The sequence below is a fragment of the Brachionichthys hirsutus genome, chromosome 6, assembly GCF_040956055.1.
Source record: "Brachionichthys hirsutus isolate HB-005 chromosome 6, CSIRO-AGI_Bhir_v1, whole genome shotgun sequence".
NCBI classification, from domain to species: Eukaryota; Metazoa; Chordata; class Actinopteri; order Lophiiformes; family Brachionichthyidae; genus Brachionichthys; species Brachionichthys hirsutus.
Window position 1 is genome coordinate 2,453,868 of NC_090902.1, and position 19,982 is coordinate 2,473,849.

The 19,982-nt window shown below is 42.4% G+C and overlaps 1 protein-coding gene across 2 annotated transcripts in view; it reads right to left on the reverse strand.

Annotated features, from left to right (window-relative positions):
* gria2b (glutamate receptor, ionotropic, AMPA 2b) overlaps window positions 1–19,982 on the reverse strand; it is a 28,074-nt gene that overhangs the window by 5,578 nt on the left and 2,514 nt on the right. For both annotated transcript variants that reach the window (XM_068740214.1, XM_068740213.1), the window contains exons 3-11: window positions 10,958–11,197; window positions 6,848–7,044; window positions 4,827–4,880; window positions 4,586–4,744; window positions 2,928–3,095; window positions 1,108–1,212; window positions 842–949; window positions 356–562; window positions 1–257 (exon numbers count right to left, since the gene is read on the reverse strand). The exon at window positions 1–257 is cut by the window's left edge and continues 111 nt beyond it. In XM_068740214.1, coding sequence (XP_068596315.1) covers window positions 1–257; window positions 356–562; window positions 842–949; window positions 1,108–1,212; window positions 2,928–3,095; window positions 4,586–4,744; window positions 4,827–4,880; window positions 6,848–7,044; window positions 10,958–11,197 — 1,495 coding nt within the window. The remainder of the gene's footprint in view (window positions 258–355; window positions 563–841; window positions 950–1,107; window positions 1,213–2,927; window positions 3,096–4,585; window positions 4,745–4,826; window positions 4,881–6,847; window positions 7,045–10,957; window positions 11,198–19,982) is intronic.

The window sequence follows — 19,982 nt, forward strand, 5'->3', positions numbered from 1 at the left end:
TACTCCTCAGTGTGCCACTCATATGGACTGAAGCGGCTGACGAGGAACAAAACCACGCTGACGCCGATGTAAGCAAAAACGATACACATCCAGATTTCATAGGCCAGCGGGTCCAGGAAAGAGAAGACTCCTGGTTTGGATTTCTGAGGCTTCTTTATCATGATGGAGATTCCCAGTGACATGAAGGGTTTGGAGAAGTCAATCACCTCTTCTCGTACCAAGGTGATGGTCAAAGGAGCCACGGCGATGTCTGCTTTCTATGAACCAAAGGACAAAAAAAAAAAAAAAAAACTGATTTATTGGGATTTCATTGCCAAAGTGCAAAAACAAGCGACAGCTTGTTGGAGACACTCACCCCATACACTAACTCCCCGACCATTCCGTTCCAGATTTTGGTCTCTGGATCTCTGGCTCCATATTTTCCATCGCCCACTATTTTCAGCTGATATTTGAAGCCGCAGTGTTTTGCTATCTCTGCGGCGAGATCTACACAGTATCCCTCGTAGCGCTCATTGTCTATGAAAAGGTCAGAATTCTTTTTCAGCATTACGTACGGAGCTTCCTGAAAGACAGAGATAAAAACAAAAACACTGTTCAGGGCAGGCTACGTCGGAGAAGTGAAGATGGGTCATTGTGAATACAAGAGGGTACGTGTCTGAAACAAAGCACATATGTGAGGAGACAATAATGGAAACGCTTAAACAACGGGCAAAAGAAAAGCCTGTACTTAATGGGAATTTAGCATACATGAATAAATAATAATAAACTAAACAGATCTTGGCATTGAAATTGCATTAATTTAATTGAACCAGACAGGGGACACAATTAAAGCAGTATTTACCAATATGGTGGTGACAATAACTGTCTTGTTTTCCATTCCCGTTGACTCGTTTGCTAAGATATCCGATTTGGTGACGGCCATTTTGTCAATTTCATTCCAGTATCCAATCTGTCAGTAGGAAATAAGAGCATCTTGATTGCAGAAAATTCTGCCTTGCATTGCCTTATTCTCAAATTCAAACAATCCAGGGGTAAAGAAAAGAAAGTACATTCAATTGTATATGTATTTAATTTGCTTTTGCAGATGGAAATCTATCAGACTCTCACCTTTACCGGACCATTAGTCTTTAACTCCATTATATTCACAGAGTAGTTGATTCGTTTGCCGTGCTGATCGAACTGGATGTTACCGGTCAGGCCTTCCACACGTACCTTCAAGACAGAAAATAGATCTTCATCTTCAAACTGGCCGTCACAGCAGGTACACAAAGACTATCGCGTGCAAATGACTAGTGCTAGTCATCACGCCGCATTCTGATGGAAACAGGTAGTCAAACATGTATGCCCATACTGTCAGTTGGATGAAGTGAACAGTAAGGATCATATTTATATCTGTTAACTGCTAAAGTAGGCAGAAAATAGCCATGACCCTAAATGACAACGAGCATTCATCCAATTGGAAGGACATCCATCTCTTTTCTTGCTGGCATCCAACCTACAAAACAAGAGGCCCAAGACTGAAAGAAGCTGGCAATGCCTTGAATGTACTGCATAAAAGTTCCTTGAAAACATGGGTCTGTTGTTCTAGTTTCAAAGCAAACACTTTGAGATAAAGCTGATTAGACAGTTTAATAATTTCACAAAAAAAGGGTTTCTCATTTGACTTTGATTCTGACCCAGTAACTTCCTGTATGTTCCCCACGGGGAGGCTAAAGGCGACTATTGCTAATTTTTTATATGCCAGGTGTCACGGGCATTTGGTAATAACACCAAACCCAAGACGTGATTTATTCTGGAATGAGATATAGATGAGATATTACTTCACAATGGTTCAACTCCTGCTAAAACCTGGCCCTGCATATGTGGCGTTGGGCATATGGGGCCAAACGGTCCGACCTTTGCCGACAACGCCACTTTAGGACTTGCAACCTAAAGATCTATTTAATTTTTTTTGTTCCTTTGGTCCCCAGCTCGTTTTAGCGGGTTTCCCCAACCACAGGTCCGCTCACAGTGACGACCAGCACGGCATCCAACAATTCAAAATATTTATTTAACACTCTAAAAACGCTTCCTTAAAAACACTCTACAAACAAAAGAAAAGGAGAGACAAGACAGTGACAATCCACGGCCAACCTGCCTTCGGCAGGGAAAACACAAAGACAGGAACCAGGGAACGAGGGAAGGGAAGCACCTATATACGCCCCCCCCCCCAATCAGTGGCAAATGGGCCACAGGTGCTCCCTCCCACACCTGCCTGCCTAATTACATCCCATCCGGTTACACATAGAACAGTTATGATTGTCTAAACTCATATCTATGGTACCTCATGGTCAATAGGCATAGTTCAGGGATTTTCCTCAAACTAAGAAGGAATCCAGGTGACAGAGAGCTTAAATACATATATATGGTGCATTTGACAGGTACTTTGTCTTTGAATTTATCTCCTCAAATGCCACTTACAGCGGTACCCACAGGGTGATTTGAGATAAAAACAAATTATCAGCATAGGTATAGAATGCCTAAAGATCCTACTGGGATCTGTTACCAGATGTTTTTGCCTTAAAAAGGAAGAAGCACTTTGAATTTGACTTGTGTATGGAGAATAAAGCTTGTAGCTACAGCCTCAAAAGACCTAAAACATAGGACAAAGAATCCACTTTCGCTGTCAAGCTTAATTCCTCAGCAGGAGAGGGGCTCATCTCGCTTTGCGTCAAAGCTCAGAGGACAATCTGTGGGTAGATCACTTTCTCTTATGAAGAAAAGCTGCCAGGTGCCTAATGCACGGTGAAAACATTAGTCACTAATCAATCTCTGCAGACTACTCTGCAGCTTTGTGGGTGTTTTTGCATTTCCTTCCGGAGATCTGCTTTTACCATGGCAACAAGGATTCAGCACCAATAGGTTGTAGTTAACAAGCAAAGTGTTACCTGCTTCAGAGCTCGTTCAATCTCCATTCCCTGAGCCCAGGGAACAGCAGGATTTGCCAGGCAGTCGCCATTGTTGGCCCTCCTGGTGAAGTCGATGCGCTGCTTGTGTAGGAAGCGGAAGGCCTCGGTCATCACTTGGACAGCGTCATAGGTTAACGCTGATGTGTACTACGTGAGGACAATGGGAAAAGATGTTGGGAATGCAATTATCAGAAGTAGGGATCCTTTTCCCTATCCCAGTCCGACTTCATTCCCAATGAACCAGTTAGTTTCTAATGACTAAACCCAACCAAACTACAACTTCTTCACAATGTACAGTAAATACCTGAAAACAGTCATAATATGTCAGCGAGATTTAATTTGAAAGTGTAACCAGATATTTGAGGCCTGGATGTGCAGAACTGACAGTACAGAGGTCGGGAGACGATCATAGATTAAACGGTGGACGGGAAGACAAGTTTGTCAAGTGTGGACTTGACAAGTTGGGAAAGCATGTTGCCATGAAATTAACACTAATACAACACCACCATAGCCTAGTTCTGCGCAAGAGACTTTCATTGCTATCTAAAATGTGCAATGGGTCCTTCATGAACTTGGGGTTTATTTTGAGCTGGTGCCATATCTTTCCTGCTTCCATAAATAGAGTGCCAAATCCACAGCAGGAATTATTACCTAACAAAGACAACTGCAGACCAAATGCGGCACCATTTGCCAAAAATGCCAGACTCCTGTAGCATTCAATAATAAACCGAGATGCAGCATTGAGAATGATTTTTATTTATTTTACTTTATTTATTATGATTTATTTAGCAGGAATGAATGAGTTTGATATCTGGCCTTCATATAAAAGGCCACCAGAGAGTTGAGACAAAAATCAACTTGCGGTCGCAAGATTGCAACATGCAGGTATTTTTCCCAAAATGTATTTTTGTTGCTTGTTATGGGCAGATTTTCAAACCACTAAATTCCATTTCGACAACAATATCAAAAATATTGGGTCACATTTAACAAGAATGATGATGACTTTGCTCCACTGCAGATGACTTTATGTTAAGTCTTTACACTACAGCATCCCATCATCTAAATGTAATTATACAGTCGTTTCAGACACACTGTACAGTTTCAATGAAGATAGAATAATTAATCAGCAATCGAGACTGTTCAATCTAACCTTAAATTCACCTTTACAACAATTGAGACACAACAGGCGACACTTTGATATAAAGTACCTTCTAAAACACACAAGTCCCTTGCTCATTATCCTCCCTGGTATCTGGTTCTAATTAGGATGTATATTAATTGTCTGTCGTTGTATTTATGTTCCGTGCTGTAAATGTCAGAGTGATTTTTCACTTGTGCTTGAACACTTTGGCACATCCGGGATGTGTAGCAATAAAAACATGAAACTGACTGTCTCTACAGATAAAAGAGAGGATTTCAGTTTAGGACACGATCATTTAAATTTAAATATGATCTTTTAAAAAAAAAATATGAATCAGGGTTTGGAGACAATGAGAGGGGAGCTAAGTTAGCGCTATCGTAGACTGTTGACCAGGCCAACAATCCTGGACTGTAGGTAAAGAAAGAAAAATAAAAGAATACATGTAGGTCTAAATATCTTTACAGACACTCAGACATGTGCGCAGGTTTATACTCACCCTTATCTTACTATCCGAACCGGGATACTCCTTTTCTTCCAGGGCTTCCCATCTCTGGTCGAACTTGGACACCAAAGGATCATCAAAATCGACAATCTGAAAGCCCGATACGTTGGCACCACCATACTGGATTTTGGTTAAATCCCCATCGATGAAACCCTGGAAACCATGAAATCGTGCATATTATTTTCCAATATTGAGAATTTTACTCAATTTTGTAGAAGTAAAAATACAAACCTACCAGGTTAGCTATAATATAGTGATAACCCTTAACATGTCTTCCAATTGTGATGACCTGCAGGGTGGCCAGAAACAGAAAGATTACATGAAGTGTATCTCGAGTAAACACACATCATGATAAACGTCTCAGAAAGAAGTTATTCTCTACAAAATCCTGGCACAACCTCAATCATATCCTCTACTTGAATGTCTCAGATGAATGAAGCAAGACACTTCCTCTTCCTCGGTGTTTCCTCGGTAAACAGGCATCAAGACTGCAGGCATTGATTTCCTTCAGCATTCATTTAAACAGATGTTGGCTTTAAAAGCTAATTGATGAGCCTCTCTCCTGGGTAAAAGGTAGGCTAAGAATATGCTGTTACGTGCACCTGTTTAGTTTTTAATTGCAGCTTTGTTTATAACCTAAATGAACAATTATTGTAATGGTTATGATGCCTTCTGCATCTGTTGCATCCCAGTCACAAGATGGGTTTGCTCAATGCTTCATAAAATGCACACATTTAAAAGGATTATGTGCGGCAGGAATAATTAAAATTAGAATGGGTCATTTCTTGCATTCCTTTTTTTGTTGTTTTTACCTCCGCCAAGGAGATTATGTTTTATTCCTGTGTTCATTTGTGTGTTTGATCCCATGTCTGTTAGCCAGATAACTCAAAATGTTCTGGATGGATCTTAATGATTTTTTCAGGAAATGCTGGGAATGTTGCCAGGAACAGTTGATTATTTTGGTGGTGATCCACAAGAGATCCTGGATTCTGGATCATCTTGAGATTTTCGGTAACATTGCAGAAAATGGACCTTCAAAATGTGTTACTCAATATCTCGGTTTATTATTGACCGATGTTTATTGAATTTGACACAATCGTGTAGGGTGGGGATCTCTATCTGACCACCGAGTTTCATCCGGATCAGATTTTCCCATTTACTTATAGTGGAGGCTTTAAAAAATAAATAAATCATATTTAGTAAAATATGCATTCAATTCACTCACCAAAAATTACAGTCATAAAGGGGACCGGTATGAACTATCATGCAAAATGTCTTCTGGATATGATCCAGAATGACAGGAAAGAATATTAAGTTCTAACATTGAAAACCACATTTATGGATTCAAAAATCAGTTAAAAAATATAAATCATGTAGATGAATCAACTCTGATTCACTTTTACTTTTCATGTTTGGTGTATGAAGTGTGTTTGCCCTGTTTCATGTTAGATGATCATTTCTTCCTCCTTCTCCTTGAACGTTCATCAACCCACTGTGGAATTGGCTGATTATCTCCACCTGTGGCTGATTGTCTCCTGATCCATGTGCCAGCTGTTCCAGATCTCCTCTTGTTACCTGCCTTTAAATGTCAGTTGTCCATGCGGGTTATCTTCACAGCGTCTCGCTGCTCTTTGTTTTTTGGTTTTGACTCTTAGCTGCGTTTCAGCTTTTGTCTTAGAGATCCTAGTTTGGATGCTTTTGTTCCTGATTTCTGGTTTTAGGACCTGAACTTGGTTAAAAAACTTGAATTGTGTTTCCTTGTTGGTGTTTTCATTTGGTTCCTTCTTGTTTTTAACCAAACCATAGCGTTAGCTAGAATCCACTGTGGTGAATTTAACCGCTAAATATTCAGCCAAAGCCTTACTTTCTCAGTTTTTACTTTTACCTGTCTTAATCTAATATTGATGGATTTTATTGTTGTTCAACGTACACCAAATTAAATACAACTGTAATTAAACCCCCCCCCCCCACTTTATTTTGTTTTCCTCCCGGTTTCACATTCAGTACCGTGTGTGAGATAGGAAGGTGGTGAATGCAAACTAAAACCAAACATCTGTGCTTATGAGGCAGAAACTGCGGTTGTTCAACCTTGGAGTCTAGAATACAAAAATAGACCGCAGCTACCACTGTAAAAAACAAACAATAAATCCAGTTCTGCATGTTTGTACGGCTTTAGAAGAATTATTCAATTATTTTTCTAGATAATGCCTCACCGTGATCAGAAAGTAAAAAACAAACAATCAAAAAAGAACATGCCTGCTCCATGATGTCTTTGACTTTGTCCTGCTCACAGTCCAGGATCACCCTCCTCTCTTTCTTGTTCTCCAGATCTTGGAACAATGAGCGGTAGGCCTCGTCCTTCCTCTCGTCCTTCAGGTTGCCCACGTTTATGGCCGTCACCTGCCACTTCCTTTCTGCCGCTGTGTCCAGAACAACCTGAAGCGTTGTCAGGCCTGAGCGTGGGAATAAATTAAAAGGACGCATTATTCCTCCATTTATTTTACGGCTTTCTTCCTGTTATTGTTTAGACTTTTAAACGTTTAAGCGATACCCTTCTGTCCGATGAGACCAGAACGCTGTAGGGTGGAGGGTGTAAAGAGAGCTGTGGACCTGGACAACATGTGGGGGGCAGAAGTCGATCTGACAACACCTGACAGCACCGATGTCTAACATTTAATGACGCTGATTCGTGGCTGCCTTTGGTGCTCATCTCCTCAGTTATTGAGCAGGTTTGTGCAATTGTGAAGGAAATGAAGATGTTGAAAGTTTCAAGAATTGCTTCAACATGTACAAAAACTCAAGCATGTACAATTCCGTGATGAGGGTGCAAATAGACTTTTCTGAATTTGAAATCCACCAATACTGTCCTGTTATGCCATAAGTATCCAAGTCAGGAACATTGAAGTGACAGGAACACTTTATTTCCATCTGTCAGACGTCAGATAGCACACACGCCAATACTTAAAAAAGCCTTGGGCAGGAAAAAGAAGCAGCAAAAATACTCTCAACCAATGAAAATGGGATTGATTGTAAGTTAAACCATCATAAGAATTAGCCTAAATCAGACACGGCTTTAAATTAGCTGTTGGATGGAGATGTTGCAAAGCTGCTTCCAGATGAGCAGACCAAAGCTGCTTATACCGGTCGACTGGTTTGAGCTCTTCCAGTGGGTGCTTTGAAGGAACTGAGCTGCGTCTTCAGCTGTTCCGGGCTGAGATACCAGCTGATCCGACCGGAGTTGGAGTTTTTGACCTGACTAAGTCGACGCAAACCTCGATTCCTTACCCCAAAAATCATCATCCGAATCCTTCATTAGCACGCAGCACCTGGACATCAATCTGAAGTGCAGTCTTTAATAGGCAATAAGTGCAGTTTCCATTGTCCCACTTATATTCCTATCTCAATCTGATTTCACATCTGAACCTCCAACGTTATTGATCCCACGTCTGCAGAGGGGTCGGAGAGTGGTTTGATAAAAGGCTGTTTCATTCCGCCTTGGGTGAATTATAGATGTAATCAATTTCATGCAACACGGCAGCCGTTTTATGATGTTGGGGAAGAAAGTGGAGGCTTGCAGTTTCATCTGAATGAACCGTGCATCGCAATTACAGTAGGGTCATTATGGCGTGGTCAAATTTGACTGTTTCATCAATGCTCATTAAATGAGATAATTACAATTGAAATCGACAAAAGAAGATTCAAGTCAGGAGAAAGCAAAGACGAGGGTAAAAAGTCCGGGTAATTTTAATAATGTATTAATGGTGGTGAAGATTAATTTTAAATATGTGGGGACGGGGCCTTCTTACCAAGCATAAGTGTCTCCATATGTCTACTGTTTTATTTTAACACTTTGTCACATTTGAAAAGTTATTTGGATTCTTTTTAGATAACTCTGTGACATTGCCGACTCATCACCTCATCTGAATTAATCTTCATGGCCGGAAGGCTCCCGAGTTTAGCTCGTAATTCCTCAGTTCCTCCTGCGGAATATTAGGCTGCGGTGATGCAAACTTACAAACGACATAGATAATAAAATAAAGCTGAGTATTTACCAAAATATTAATTGACATATTGAAGCGTAAAATAGTCCTTGTTTCATTTTACGTACAGGAAAGCAATTTTATCAATCAGTCTAATGAATTAGTTGCAGTATTTGTCAACGATCTTACGTGGCTCAGCTCCATCATATATTCTCTGAACTGAACAAACATGTATTTACTCTATTTATCATCAAACATCCTGTGTCACTGAACTGCTTTAACAAATAGACATTTTTGGGGGTATTCCCTGACCATCATGATATAATGTTAGCTTTGACCTTGCAGCTGATCAGCCACCCAGAAGAGCTTTCCTTACAGTTTTAAGATTTTAAGATAATTCCGGGCATCCCCGAAGGTACTTTTAACAGACAGCCACCAAAGAGACGAATAACTAGGAATGGGAATCGATAACCGGTTCTTGCTGAGAACTGGTACCCAGTGTTTCCTTTATCGATTCCAGCAATGCAATGCTAGCAATTTACCTCTGATCTGCAGCCCCTGTGCTAAGCTAAAATGTCCTAGGCATGCCTGCACCGAACACACAATACTGATATCATCGCCGAGACTAAAGGGTAAAGTGAAAGAGTATTATTGGTTTAATATCCTGTTTCATAATCATCTGGACTGCTGATACATAATAGAAAAGCTGTTGATCGGCTGGAGGCTAGTTTAAAACGTTTGAACTTTTGATCCAGTGTTAGTTTAACATTGACTTTTCAGCATCAAGTTTGCAGCCTTGGTACAGTTTAATTAATTCCTGTAAGGGGCAGATCAGAGTTCTGGTGCGCTTATTAATTCTAGGTTTGTGATGGGTCCCTGACTCCCTCCATGAAACCCAAATACTTCCTACACTGCCATTGAAAATTGACACTGGACATAAATTCTTAGATGCAGTATCTAACATCGACGCATGCTAAAAGACTAACGGAGGACATCTGCGGCTAAAGGAAGACCAAAACGGTGTATTACATAATCCATTAACGAAGTGATAATGGTGGTACTGGTTGATCTCTTAGTGGTAGTAGAGTTCATCATAACCAGAGGCTGTTGCATCGTGTCCTCTCTCCCGGCTGACTGACAATCGCCCACGCATTCACCCTTGCATCATTTTCCAACCAGCTCGGTCGCCTACAGTCTTTCTCGCTCTCCATCTCTTTCTACACTTTGGTTGCCATGGGAATGAGAGGATCGCGCTGACCTAATTAGACAGCCATGCAGTGATAAAATATGCACAACAGGGCCTTCGCTGCCATCGCAGATGTACAGTAGAGGAACCGCGCCAGAGTTGGCATTGGCGTGATGACATCCTAAAACCAACTGCTAATTTTGTCCTTTGATTCTTCCGTCAGTCGGAGAGGTAGGCTGATTCGGAAGATTGGCAATGGCTTCTTGGGAGGAAAGGGAGGCAAGCGCGTTGGTGGACTAGAGAGGGGAGTTGTTGTTGTAGGCTATATAAATCAAGTGAAGTCTTTTGTGCGAGGAGGAGGAAAGGAGCAGTGGGGGAGTTTAAGTGATGTGAAATGATAGAGAGTCAAAGGTAATACAGAGGAAAAGCACTCTGAATCCCTCCTAAGCCGTTGGCGCTTCGCTGCATTCAGCTAAAACACTTGTGCATCACAAGTAAAGCTCCAGATACTCTATACTGACTGAATTCTTCTTCTACAACGACACTAAACCATCATTAGGTATTATTCAACAAACTACAAGCAGATTTGAAACTTACACCAGTCGCATCTTTATGCCTTCACACCTGTAGAGAGCTGCTTATTTTTGATTGGCTAGCTCATGACACATGCGATGCTGGTTGCATGCAGGGTAGATGTGGGTGTATGTCCTTGGTGTCAATGTAAGTCGGGTCCTGTTGACGTGGAATACAGCCATGCAGGACTTGAAAATGGTTAGGATTTGTCTTGTTTAAGGATCTTACATTCAATTCAACATTTGTTATCTTCCAATATGACTCTGACCGCCTCACCTCTGCGACAGAACGGGAAACGCAGGCTGTCAAACGCAGAAGGTGGTGTCGTGTGTTGTGTTTGTAATGAACCACAGATTTACAGGCGCTGTGCTGCGTGTGTTAATGAAAGCATTTTAAGCAGCAATCTTGCGATTGCATGGAGTCAAATAGCTGCCGCTCTTTATGAAGGTTTAATCACATTGCTGAAGGGGAGGGCAACACATTAAATAAGAACAAGATGCAATCCCAATCCAGATTCCAATGGAAAAGCAACACAAGACGACATCAGGTGCAGATTCTTGAAGGATGGAAGACAGTAGCAGCAACAGATACAACAAATAGTACATCAACTGGTATCCATGGTCCTACCTCGATCGCTGTCATACAGGTAGGCAAACTTGTCCCATTTGTAGTACTCGATAAGGCTGAGGAGGGGCCCCTTGATATCAGGTCTCATCTGGATGATGAACTGCTGAGTCCCATCCAGAGGGAAGCTGGGCGTTATGAAGGAGACGTGCAGAGTCCCGCAAAATGACGTGATGGTGTTGACAGACTTCTTGTCATAGAATCCAAAAATGGCGTAAACACCTCTTGAGAACTGCGAACAGACTGAAGCAGAGGAAAACGCTTAGTTAAAGCTAAATGTCTGGCAGGTAAAAGGTTCCTAATAGCCGATTCTTTTTCCTTTCTTGTGAGAAACGATTGTTTTCCGGGACGTTCACATTTCTCTCCAGTTGAAAACACACTTATTTGACATTTATTTGAAATTGCCATCTCAGCCCTTTGCTATAACTCAAACATGGACAAGTTCCAAGACCTTTCCGGTAACCCTTCAGTAAATATGCAGCAGGACGGAAGCATTAAGGGACGTCTCTTTACATTTCTCTTTGACAGGGAAGTGCTTTTGTGCTTTACAGTAAAAGACAAACCTGGAAAGGGAACAAATATGCAGCCTAGACTCATCTGTGCAGGAGCGTGGTGCTAGAATTGTTGGATTACTGTTTGTGACCATTCCAGGTTTCTCCTATGCGCCGCCGCCGAGCAGCAGATGTGGCACATTACATAACGCCCTTCACATTTCCCTATGCAGTATTTATGATCGCTCTGTGTGCCTGAATCTGATTATTTGAATTACATCTTCTTGTCCAATTCGTTCTACAGGAACATGCAGCCACTGTGGATTGGAGACAAACGAGGAGGCTGAGCATCCCGGTCAACGGGACGCCGTGGGGACACATCATACCGGGGCATGTGCATTGATCACATTTAAGCTAATCGGGCTTCTTTCCTGGGACACATGGGTTATCCCACGCTCAGTCATCTCCTTGCCTGAATTATAACTGTGAAGACTCGCCGCCAAAGGGAACTGGAGTCCGTGCCCCTCCTGCAGTGGCTGTGGCAGCCATCGCTGATGAAAAGCCCACATGCTGGGTGACATGAAAGAGACTGCTGTGATGATAGAAGCTTCAGAATGAGGGGCTGTTATCAATAAAAGGATGCTTGCAGCCGTTATGTTACGACGTGATGCTTTCGGTTGTCTCAGTTCCAACACATTTTCATATATTTTAATGTCTCCAAGTGAAGAGCTTCACTGGCGAAATCTGGATCTAAATGGACAGCAGTTCAGTAAAATTAGTCTGGTGAACGAATAAAGGAGAGTGCAATTTTTTGTCTTTCTCTACTCTCACATTTTGTCCCCGCTGAAAAACGGAGAACGCCTTGGACGATAAAGGACTTTAATTAAACTGAAACTAATTCCTCCTGCTTTGGAAAGGTTGGGACTTATTATACTAAAAGTAAAATCCCCATTGGCTTCCTGCAGAACAAACTGGCACAGGAGGTGACCGACAGCCGGCGCTTGGACGGACAGTGCAACGCTGGTTCAACCGCCAATGCATAATGCATGAGCGTGAGATGAGCTGCAGCTCTGATTTATGTTTGAGATTCATGGGAATTGTAGTATGGAGTATAATTTACTAATTTGCAAAAACAAAGACAGAATGAAGTAGAAGAGAGAAGCATTAATTGGACGTTTTAAATGTTTTAAACAGTGGCGTCAACTCGTGCTGACGCACCCAAGGGAACATTTGTCCATCACTGCTGCAAGGTGAACATTTTAAACGTAATATTTAATTGTCATTGAACACTAAGGCAGCCACTTTAGTAAATGGTATGATCCCAGTGAGCCAAGAAGGTCGAGAGAAGGTTGCATACTGAATTTTACCTCAAGTGATATTTTATGAATTTTAGCCTCATTTACAACCTCAATCTCTGTTGTTGCATTTTTGCTTAGGAAATGCAAATTATGAGGTTATTCAAACATAAAAGCCAGACGAGCTCCAGGTTGCTTCAAGCACTCCTGCTGCTTTTAACTCCTTAGAGACCTAATTAAAAATGATCCTAAATAAGATTATGCGAAGCCATCTTTCAACCCCTGGCAGTATGCCAACGGTTGATGACATTTTCAGAACATGGGGGGAATGTTACCAGGAACACATGATTGCATTTTGGTGAGGATCCAGAACAGATCCTGGATTCTAGATCACTTTTGCAGCAAATTTAGCTTCAACAATTGTTCAACAACATACTATGACTGAGGTGCTTGGCGGCGGTCTGTCAAAGTGCTTTTCTAGTTCCTACTGGAATAGAACTCAAAGCATGTCATCTGTAAATTAGCAACATAAATGGGGTTTAATTATGAATTGATGCATATTTGAACATTTTCACAATGACAGATATTCTCATAAAAATTGGATTCAGAGAATAAAATTGCGTATGTCTGAAGAACATTGTATTTACTTCCAATATCCAATATCTACTGCAAAGCTCATTAATGCCACCCCTGAAGCTGACATCACCGACTCTTTCCGTTAGGTTTGACTTTCTTTGCTGACTCTCCCTCTCTCGGGTGAGCTTGCTGAGTTTAACCAGGATTAAAACTCTCCAAGCCCACTCTTAGATCCTGGGTATCCCCATGACTGCGCTGCAGCTTAATACCAAAAGCAAACAACGTTTGACAAACATGTTTATTACAAAATATGCTACCAGTAATCCATATCCAGAAGCAACTCAAGAAGCGTTCCCACTTGCGGCGACTGTTCGGTGATGATTTTGGCTGGAATGTTGCAGCAATTTTGAAGGTGTTTAATCTGCAAGAGACATTCAACTCCACAGGGATGAACCTGGGGTTGATTCATTTGGAAGAAAACATGGGATTTTAGAAACGGTGAGGATTGAGGAAAAAGCCATTAAGGCTCCGTCACATCTGACCGCTTCTCAATGAAGCCAGGGAGCACGTTTATCCGAGAAAACCCTTCTCCAAACATAGAAGAAGAAAAAGAGGTGACTGTAAATCTTTTTCTCTACAGTCCTGAAGAGGTCACCCTTCTTAGGGCAGCAGAAGGAACACGCTCAAACAAGTCTTATTGTTGTCCATCGCTGCGTCTCTAAGCTGCGATGGACCTGGTTTTCTCCCCCTAGCATTCTGCTCTGGAAGATAAAATGAACCAAAAATGCAGTTTTCACTTAATCTGGGAGTGTTTCAGTACGATAAACACAATGTGGACTCGTGGGCTCGTCATCCCAACACTGGTCAGAGACAATGTTGCATCATGGATAAGGAAGTATGTGCTTGTTAGACTGTGATTGGTTGTTTCCAAGCTCAAAATTCCTCTTGGCAGTTTTTAATTGTTTAATCTGTGAAGCAGTAATAATGTCAGAAACAAGCCTTTTAATGAAAATGATCTAAAACCAAATGAATCGATGATCAATTGATTGGGATCTAGGCGCCGCAATCATTTTAAATGCACTGAAACTTTAACTTCGTTTCATTCACACACTGCAGCATTTTCGGTCAAATATTTAGCAGAATTTGATTGGATTTGTTTTCTGGTTTGTTTTTTTTGTTCGACTTATGATTTTTTTACTGATATTAAACTGTGGAAAATCATGCTAAGTGAAGATTCAATTGCAAAGCAGAACAGAGTAAATAACTTGTAACATAGTTATAAAACTAATTATAAGCCTGATTTGTTTAAGAATATGTATTAAGAATATCACATCCCAAGAAGGTGAACCCTGTGAAATAAATTTAGCCGTCCCAATTAGCTGGCCTCTTTTCCACCAGCATTTGTTTCTGCTCCGTCACTAATCAAACGCTGAGCCAGCTGAAGCAAGTTCTGAATTGGCAACCATTTCCTGGAAAGGCTAAATGAAACGAGCGTGGAATAAAAAAGTGTAATTCAGGCGTTATTGTAGATTTTATTAAGCTACGGAGATCAGAGAGGACATTTGTTGACTCAGCAGTCGATATCATTATCTGATATTTAACAGAAGCCCAGTGCATCAGCAAGACCATAAATCAGTTTAACCTCTCTCTCTCTCTCTCTCTCTCCCTCACTCACACACACACACACACACACACACACACACACTGTGGCTGTGATAACGATCATCAGCAGTCCAGTCACAGCTAACAGACGCGACTGTTAGATATCACACACACACACTCCAGCGCTCCTGTTCTCACCACAGAGCGAAAAGGCCTCTGGACTTTGTGGAGTTCTGTGTGAAACTGATCCGTTGGCCACGCCCCCATCCCTTCTGTCAGAGGGACATGAGCCCATTTGTCACTGATATAATTGTTACATCACCGGATTTTGACCGCCAACAAACGCCACCAACCAGGTGATCTGGTTGTCCATATTTAACTCCGAAGTGAATTTGAATGTAGTGCTTAAAAATAATGCTCATGAGTGCAGATGCCAAGGGGGAGGGGTCAGAAGGCAAAGCGGGGCCCATGATTCCCTGTCCCTGCAAGTCTACAGGTGGAAGCATCCTTGAGGAATATGTGCGTCTGCATATTCTAAACTCTCTTGCTATATCATTAGTTCCTTTAAGTATTTGCTTCCCTATGATTAAATGCTCCCACTTCTTAGACGCCTGAATTAAAATGCTGTTTTCCTATTCTGTTCTTTCAATGCATGGCAAGGTTAAAGGGTTATAAAACATGGCGTGCTCTCCGGGCTGGAACCTGCAACACTTACAGGCAACAAAATATTTATTAATGGCCTATTAAATCCTCAGAGCGAAGCCGCCGTTTCATGGCATCTAAGTAGACCGTTGCCAGGGTAACATATTCCCACTCACTCTATTCACATTGGTACTTACTTTGAAGCCTTTTAAATCAACGGATCAAATCGGATAAATGAATTGGAGTCTTCAAAATGATCATAAGGGCTAATCCCACATATCTAAATAAAAATACTCCTATATGGAAAAAAAACAAACCCACTAGTGAAAATCGTATTATTATGAAAGTTGTGGTGAGACGGCAAGCAATGCATTGCAGCGCTTCAGACCGTTGCCTTGGCGACAGCCCTCATTCACGCTCTTGAGAGGCTGATGGGAAGGCTTCTGGGAGCTGTCACCGTGGGCCAGCGAGGCGTGCTGGGAAGAGTTTTTGTCTGCCTTAGAGCGGTTCTTCCGGCAGCTGGTTCCTCAAGGAACAGGACAGCCAGTTTTTATCAACTTCTGAGCCCCCCCCCCCTCCTCCTCCTCCCATCTCCCTTTCCCTTTCTGCTCCTCTCTTCCTTGCTTTCTCCCTCTCCTTTTGTTCAGTGACCTGTTTCCTGGAGGCTTTTCGGATAGATGTGGATGGAGGATGGCGGTTTCACGAGAACGGGGTCTGACGCTGTCTCCACTGAAGGCCCGACCGTCGGTGCAGTGTACGGCTCGTCCTTTCAGCTCTGCCTCTTGCCGGTGTCTGTGCCCTATTGAATGCTGCACCATTACTTGAAGGCAATGGGGGGCGGAGCTGGAAGCTGCCTGAGCAGCTCATTAATCCCAGGTATCGACTGAGTTGGGCCTCTGACTGTCTTACTGCAGCAGGAACATCAAACCGGCTCTGCTGGTCTACATTCATCAGCTTCTCGGGCGGCGGTTGGCTTAATCCATGTGATGCCACCTGTTATCTGTTGATAAGCTCTGAGCTAATCGCCAAGCTCCACATTTTTTATTTTTTACAAATAGACTGATATTTTTAAAAGTGTTTCTTGATGTTAAATCTGGTGCAATTACACCACGAAGCTGCAGCAAACCTATCCAGAATGCAGAGACGCTCCGTGTTGCACTGCACTCTTAGAACAATACAGAATTATCCTGCCATATTGATTCGGTATAGACTCCGGCCCAAACATCAACACAAAGCTTCCTTGTTCGCATTTCATCCGACTCCTGTAATAAAGCATTTCTTGTGCCCACTGACCTTTAGTGGAAATACCAAAGCAGGCTTTGGATCGGCTGCTCTATTGTTCAAATGAGCTCGGAAGCTGCCAGACCGTAATTATTTTCACCTACAAAAGCACTGCTTCAGGTATGAGCTGCCGTGGAAACACCCGGAGAGGCAGAGAAAAGCAAGGACACCAAACACATCGTGGTGCGTTCGATGGTTCCTGAGCAAACATCTAATGGTTATATTTTCAGGAAAATTGCAAGAAAACAAATTTAATTTAGGTGTAAAATCCTTTTTTTTCTCTCAAATCCAATATGTTGGTAAAGTTTTTGAGTAAAAGCAGCAATTTGATAAATTAACATCAGCTGGAACAAGCAAATAAAGAGGGCTTGTAATGACTCTTCCAGGAATTAGTCAAACCCTTGGAGACCGTTTCATGAGCAGGACAATTACAGCTGTCTGTTATCAGTAATTAACAACATAGGGGCCTGTGCTGTCGGCCATTATCCTTTACATAACCTACGAGGCTGCGCTGTGTCAGGTAACAGAGATCGTACAGCCCTGACTCCATCCCGACAGCGACTCCCGAGAATGACTTCATTTTTCATACACAGCTCGTCGCAACGCTTTTGACATTGTCTCTCTGTCAAAGCTTGCACCCTTTGAATCGCGGGCAATGAAAGGTGCCGTGGGAAAAGAGACAGAGATTACACAATACTTCCACTTCAAAGGGATGCGAATCGAGCCGTGACCTTCCGGATGACACGCTTTTCAATGCTAAAACTGGCGTTTCTAAAAAGAAGTAGACTGAGGTTGCATCTGCAGCCCTTTGATTTGACGTCTTCCTCACTTTGGGGTATTTTCATGCAAATGAATTCTTCAGCAAACAACCCCGTCCCCGTCTGCTTTGTTGTGCAGAAAGAAGTGAACTTGCTCTGTTGACAGACTGCTCGACCGTGGCTTGCTGCTATTTGCACGGCGCTAATCGTTTCGCATGCACGGCTGAAACGTAAATAGCATGTACAGTATAAAAGTGCATGAAGGGATTAAATGTGATTAGCAGTGTAATTCAGTAGAAATGGTGAGGATTACAGGTGTGTTCAATGGGTCTTTTTATAACTGCTTGATCGAGCAACTACAACCTAAAGTTGATGGTAAATGAATCGGCCCAATCTGCAGCGATTGTCGGATTACCCATTGACAGTCAGTATGCTAATAATGCTAACCTCACCTGCTAGTGGGCCGACCTAGCTTTCGTGGACCCGTCGCCGTACTACCGTTCTAATATTCATCCCAGTCACGTATTTTTCCTGACATCTACGACATACTTGGCTGTCTTTTTCATTTTACTCTTTAGAAACAATATTTGGGATTCCAGAAAATGCAACCGACAAGCAAACAGCTGCTGACGTGAGTCGGCTTCGGGGGAGGCACTCCAGGGGAGGCACTTTCTTTGCAGACAGACCGCAAGGGTCACACAGTCTGCAAAATAGACTCTCATGAGAATAGAAAGAAAGGTTTCCAGCCTGAAATGTGGAGAACATTATTTCTATTTGGGAAGAGGGGGCTGAAGAAAACAGACAAGTCATCCTTCGTCCATGGCGACTCGGAGGAACGATTGGTTGAGCAGGTGAGAAGGACAGAGTCGGACTAAAGACTCGCTCTTTCAAGTCCACTACATTCACATTTGGCTCACTGAAACACAACATTTCAAACGTTTCCATCCGCTTCATTTCCTGCTCTTCTTATCGCTCTGTCTCCGTCTTTCTGCCTCTGTCTCCGTCCTGTCATGTTTTAATTTCTAATTTCTTTATCTTTCTCATTCTCTAACACTCACAGACACACACACACTTCTAATATGTTTGATAAGAACACCCTGTAAGACCGGGCAGGGCAACCGGATCAAACTATAATCACCGGGTTGAGGGGAAGGACCGATTCTTCCCTGTGCATGTCAATGAGCATCCAGCTGAGAAGGTCATCCGGCAAATTCCAGAAGATTCTACTCGGTGACGTGAACTTGAAGGTGACAATAACAGTAGTTGAATAAAGATTCCTGCAGTTTAAAAGAAAGCATACTCGGCAAAAATGTTTCCAGACAATTAAGTTGCCATTTTTCATATTAGAATAAGATTCATGACTTTTTTCAGGTACATCTTTATATCAGGAATTCATTTGTAGGAAACTATAAGGAAGTGTCCTTTTGATTCAACATAACTGTGTTAGACTAGTGACTTAAGCCGGGGGGGGGGGGGGGGGGGGGGTCACACGATCAGTACAAACCACCAGTCGGGTTCTGTAAAGTTCACCTTCGCCTTGAGTCCAACAGCTGAATAAATCATGTCATGGTTCTGCCTCAAACACGCAGCCTGTGAGTTCTAAGATGTACTGACCGCTGGCGCTGGAGGATAAAAAAAAGTTTGCTTCCTTCTCAGCTGAGGGCAAAGATGCATTTCAGCCACATGCCTTGGAGCCGCTGAGAAAGTGGTTGGGTTTGACTTTGAAGCATGATGCTATCTCTCTCTCTCTCTCTCTCTCTGCTGTATTTTGAGGACAAAGTGATAAGGGCTTGTTGCGGGGCTGTATTCAGGGCAGGCAAACATCCGCAGAGGGTTCTGTAGCCTCATTTTCTGACCGGCCAGCTCCCAAGCCTACTTAATGTTTCAAAGTCTGCTCTGAAAATGAGGAGAATGCACTTAATTAGGTGTGAACAATAAATCGGCTATAACCGATGCTCTGTTTGGACTTTTGATCATTTAGCGAGGTCCCTGGATGCATATGTTCCTGAGTTGCCATGTGCATGGAGCTTAATTCAATTGCATTTTAATGCGAGTCAAAGCGTGACAAACTGGAACTTCGCAGTGTTGAATTGCCAACCAGATGTTAGCGACCTCAAACTGCTCTGTCGTTCTCAAAGGAGGATGAATGAAAGGAATCGCTTTCAAATGAAGGGAAGCGGCGATAAATGCAGAGCGGATTAAGACGTATGTCGATGTTGATGTCCTCATTGTCTCCTGTATGGACTTGTTTGTCCACAAGTGAGTTGATGGGATGCGACGCTGTCAAGCAGACAGAAGGTGACGGGAAGGCCGTGGTATTTTTAGGCTGACCTTATTTGGTCATATCTTGATGAAAGAGGTGTAACTTGTCAAATGAAGCAAT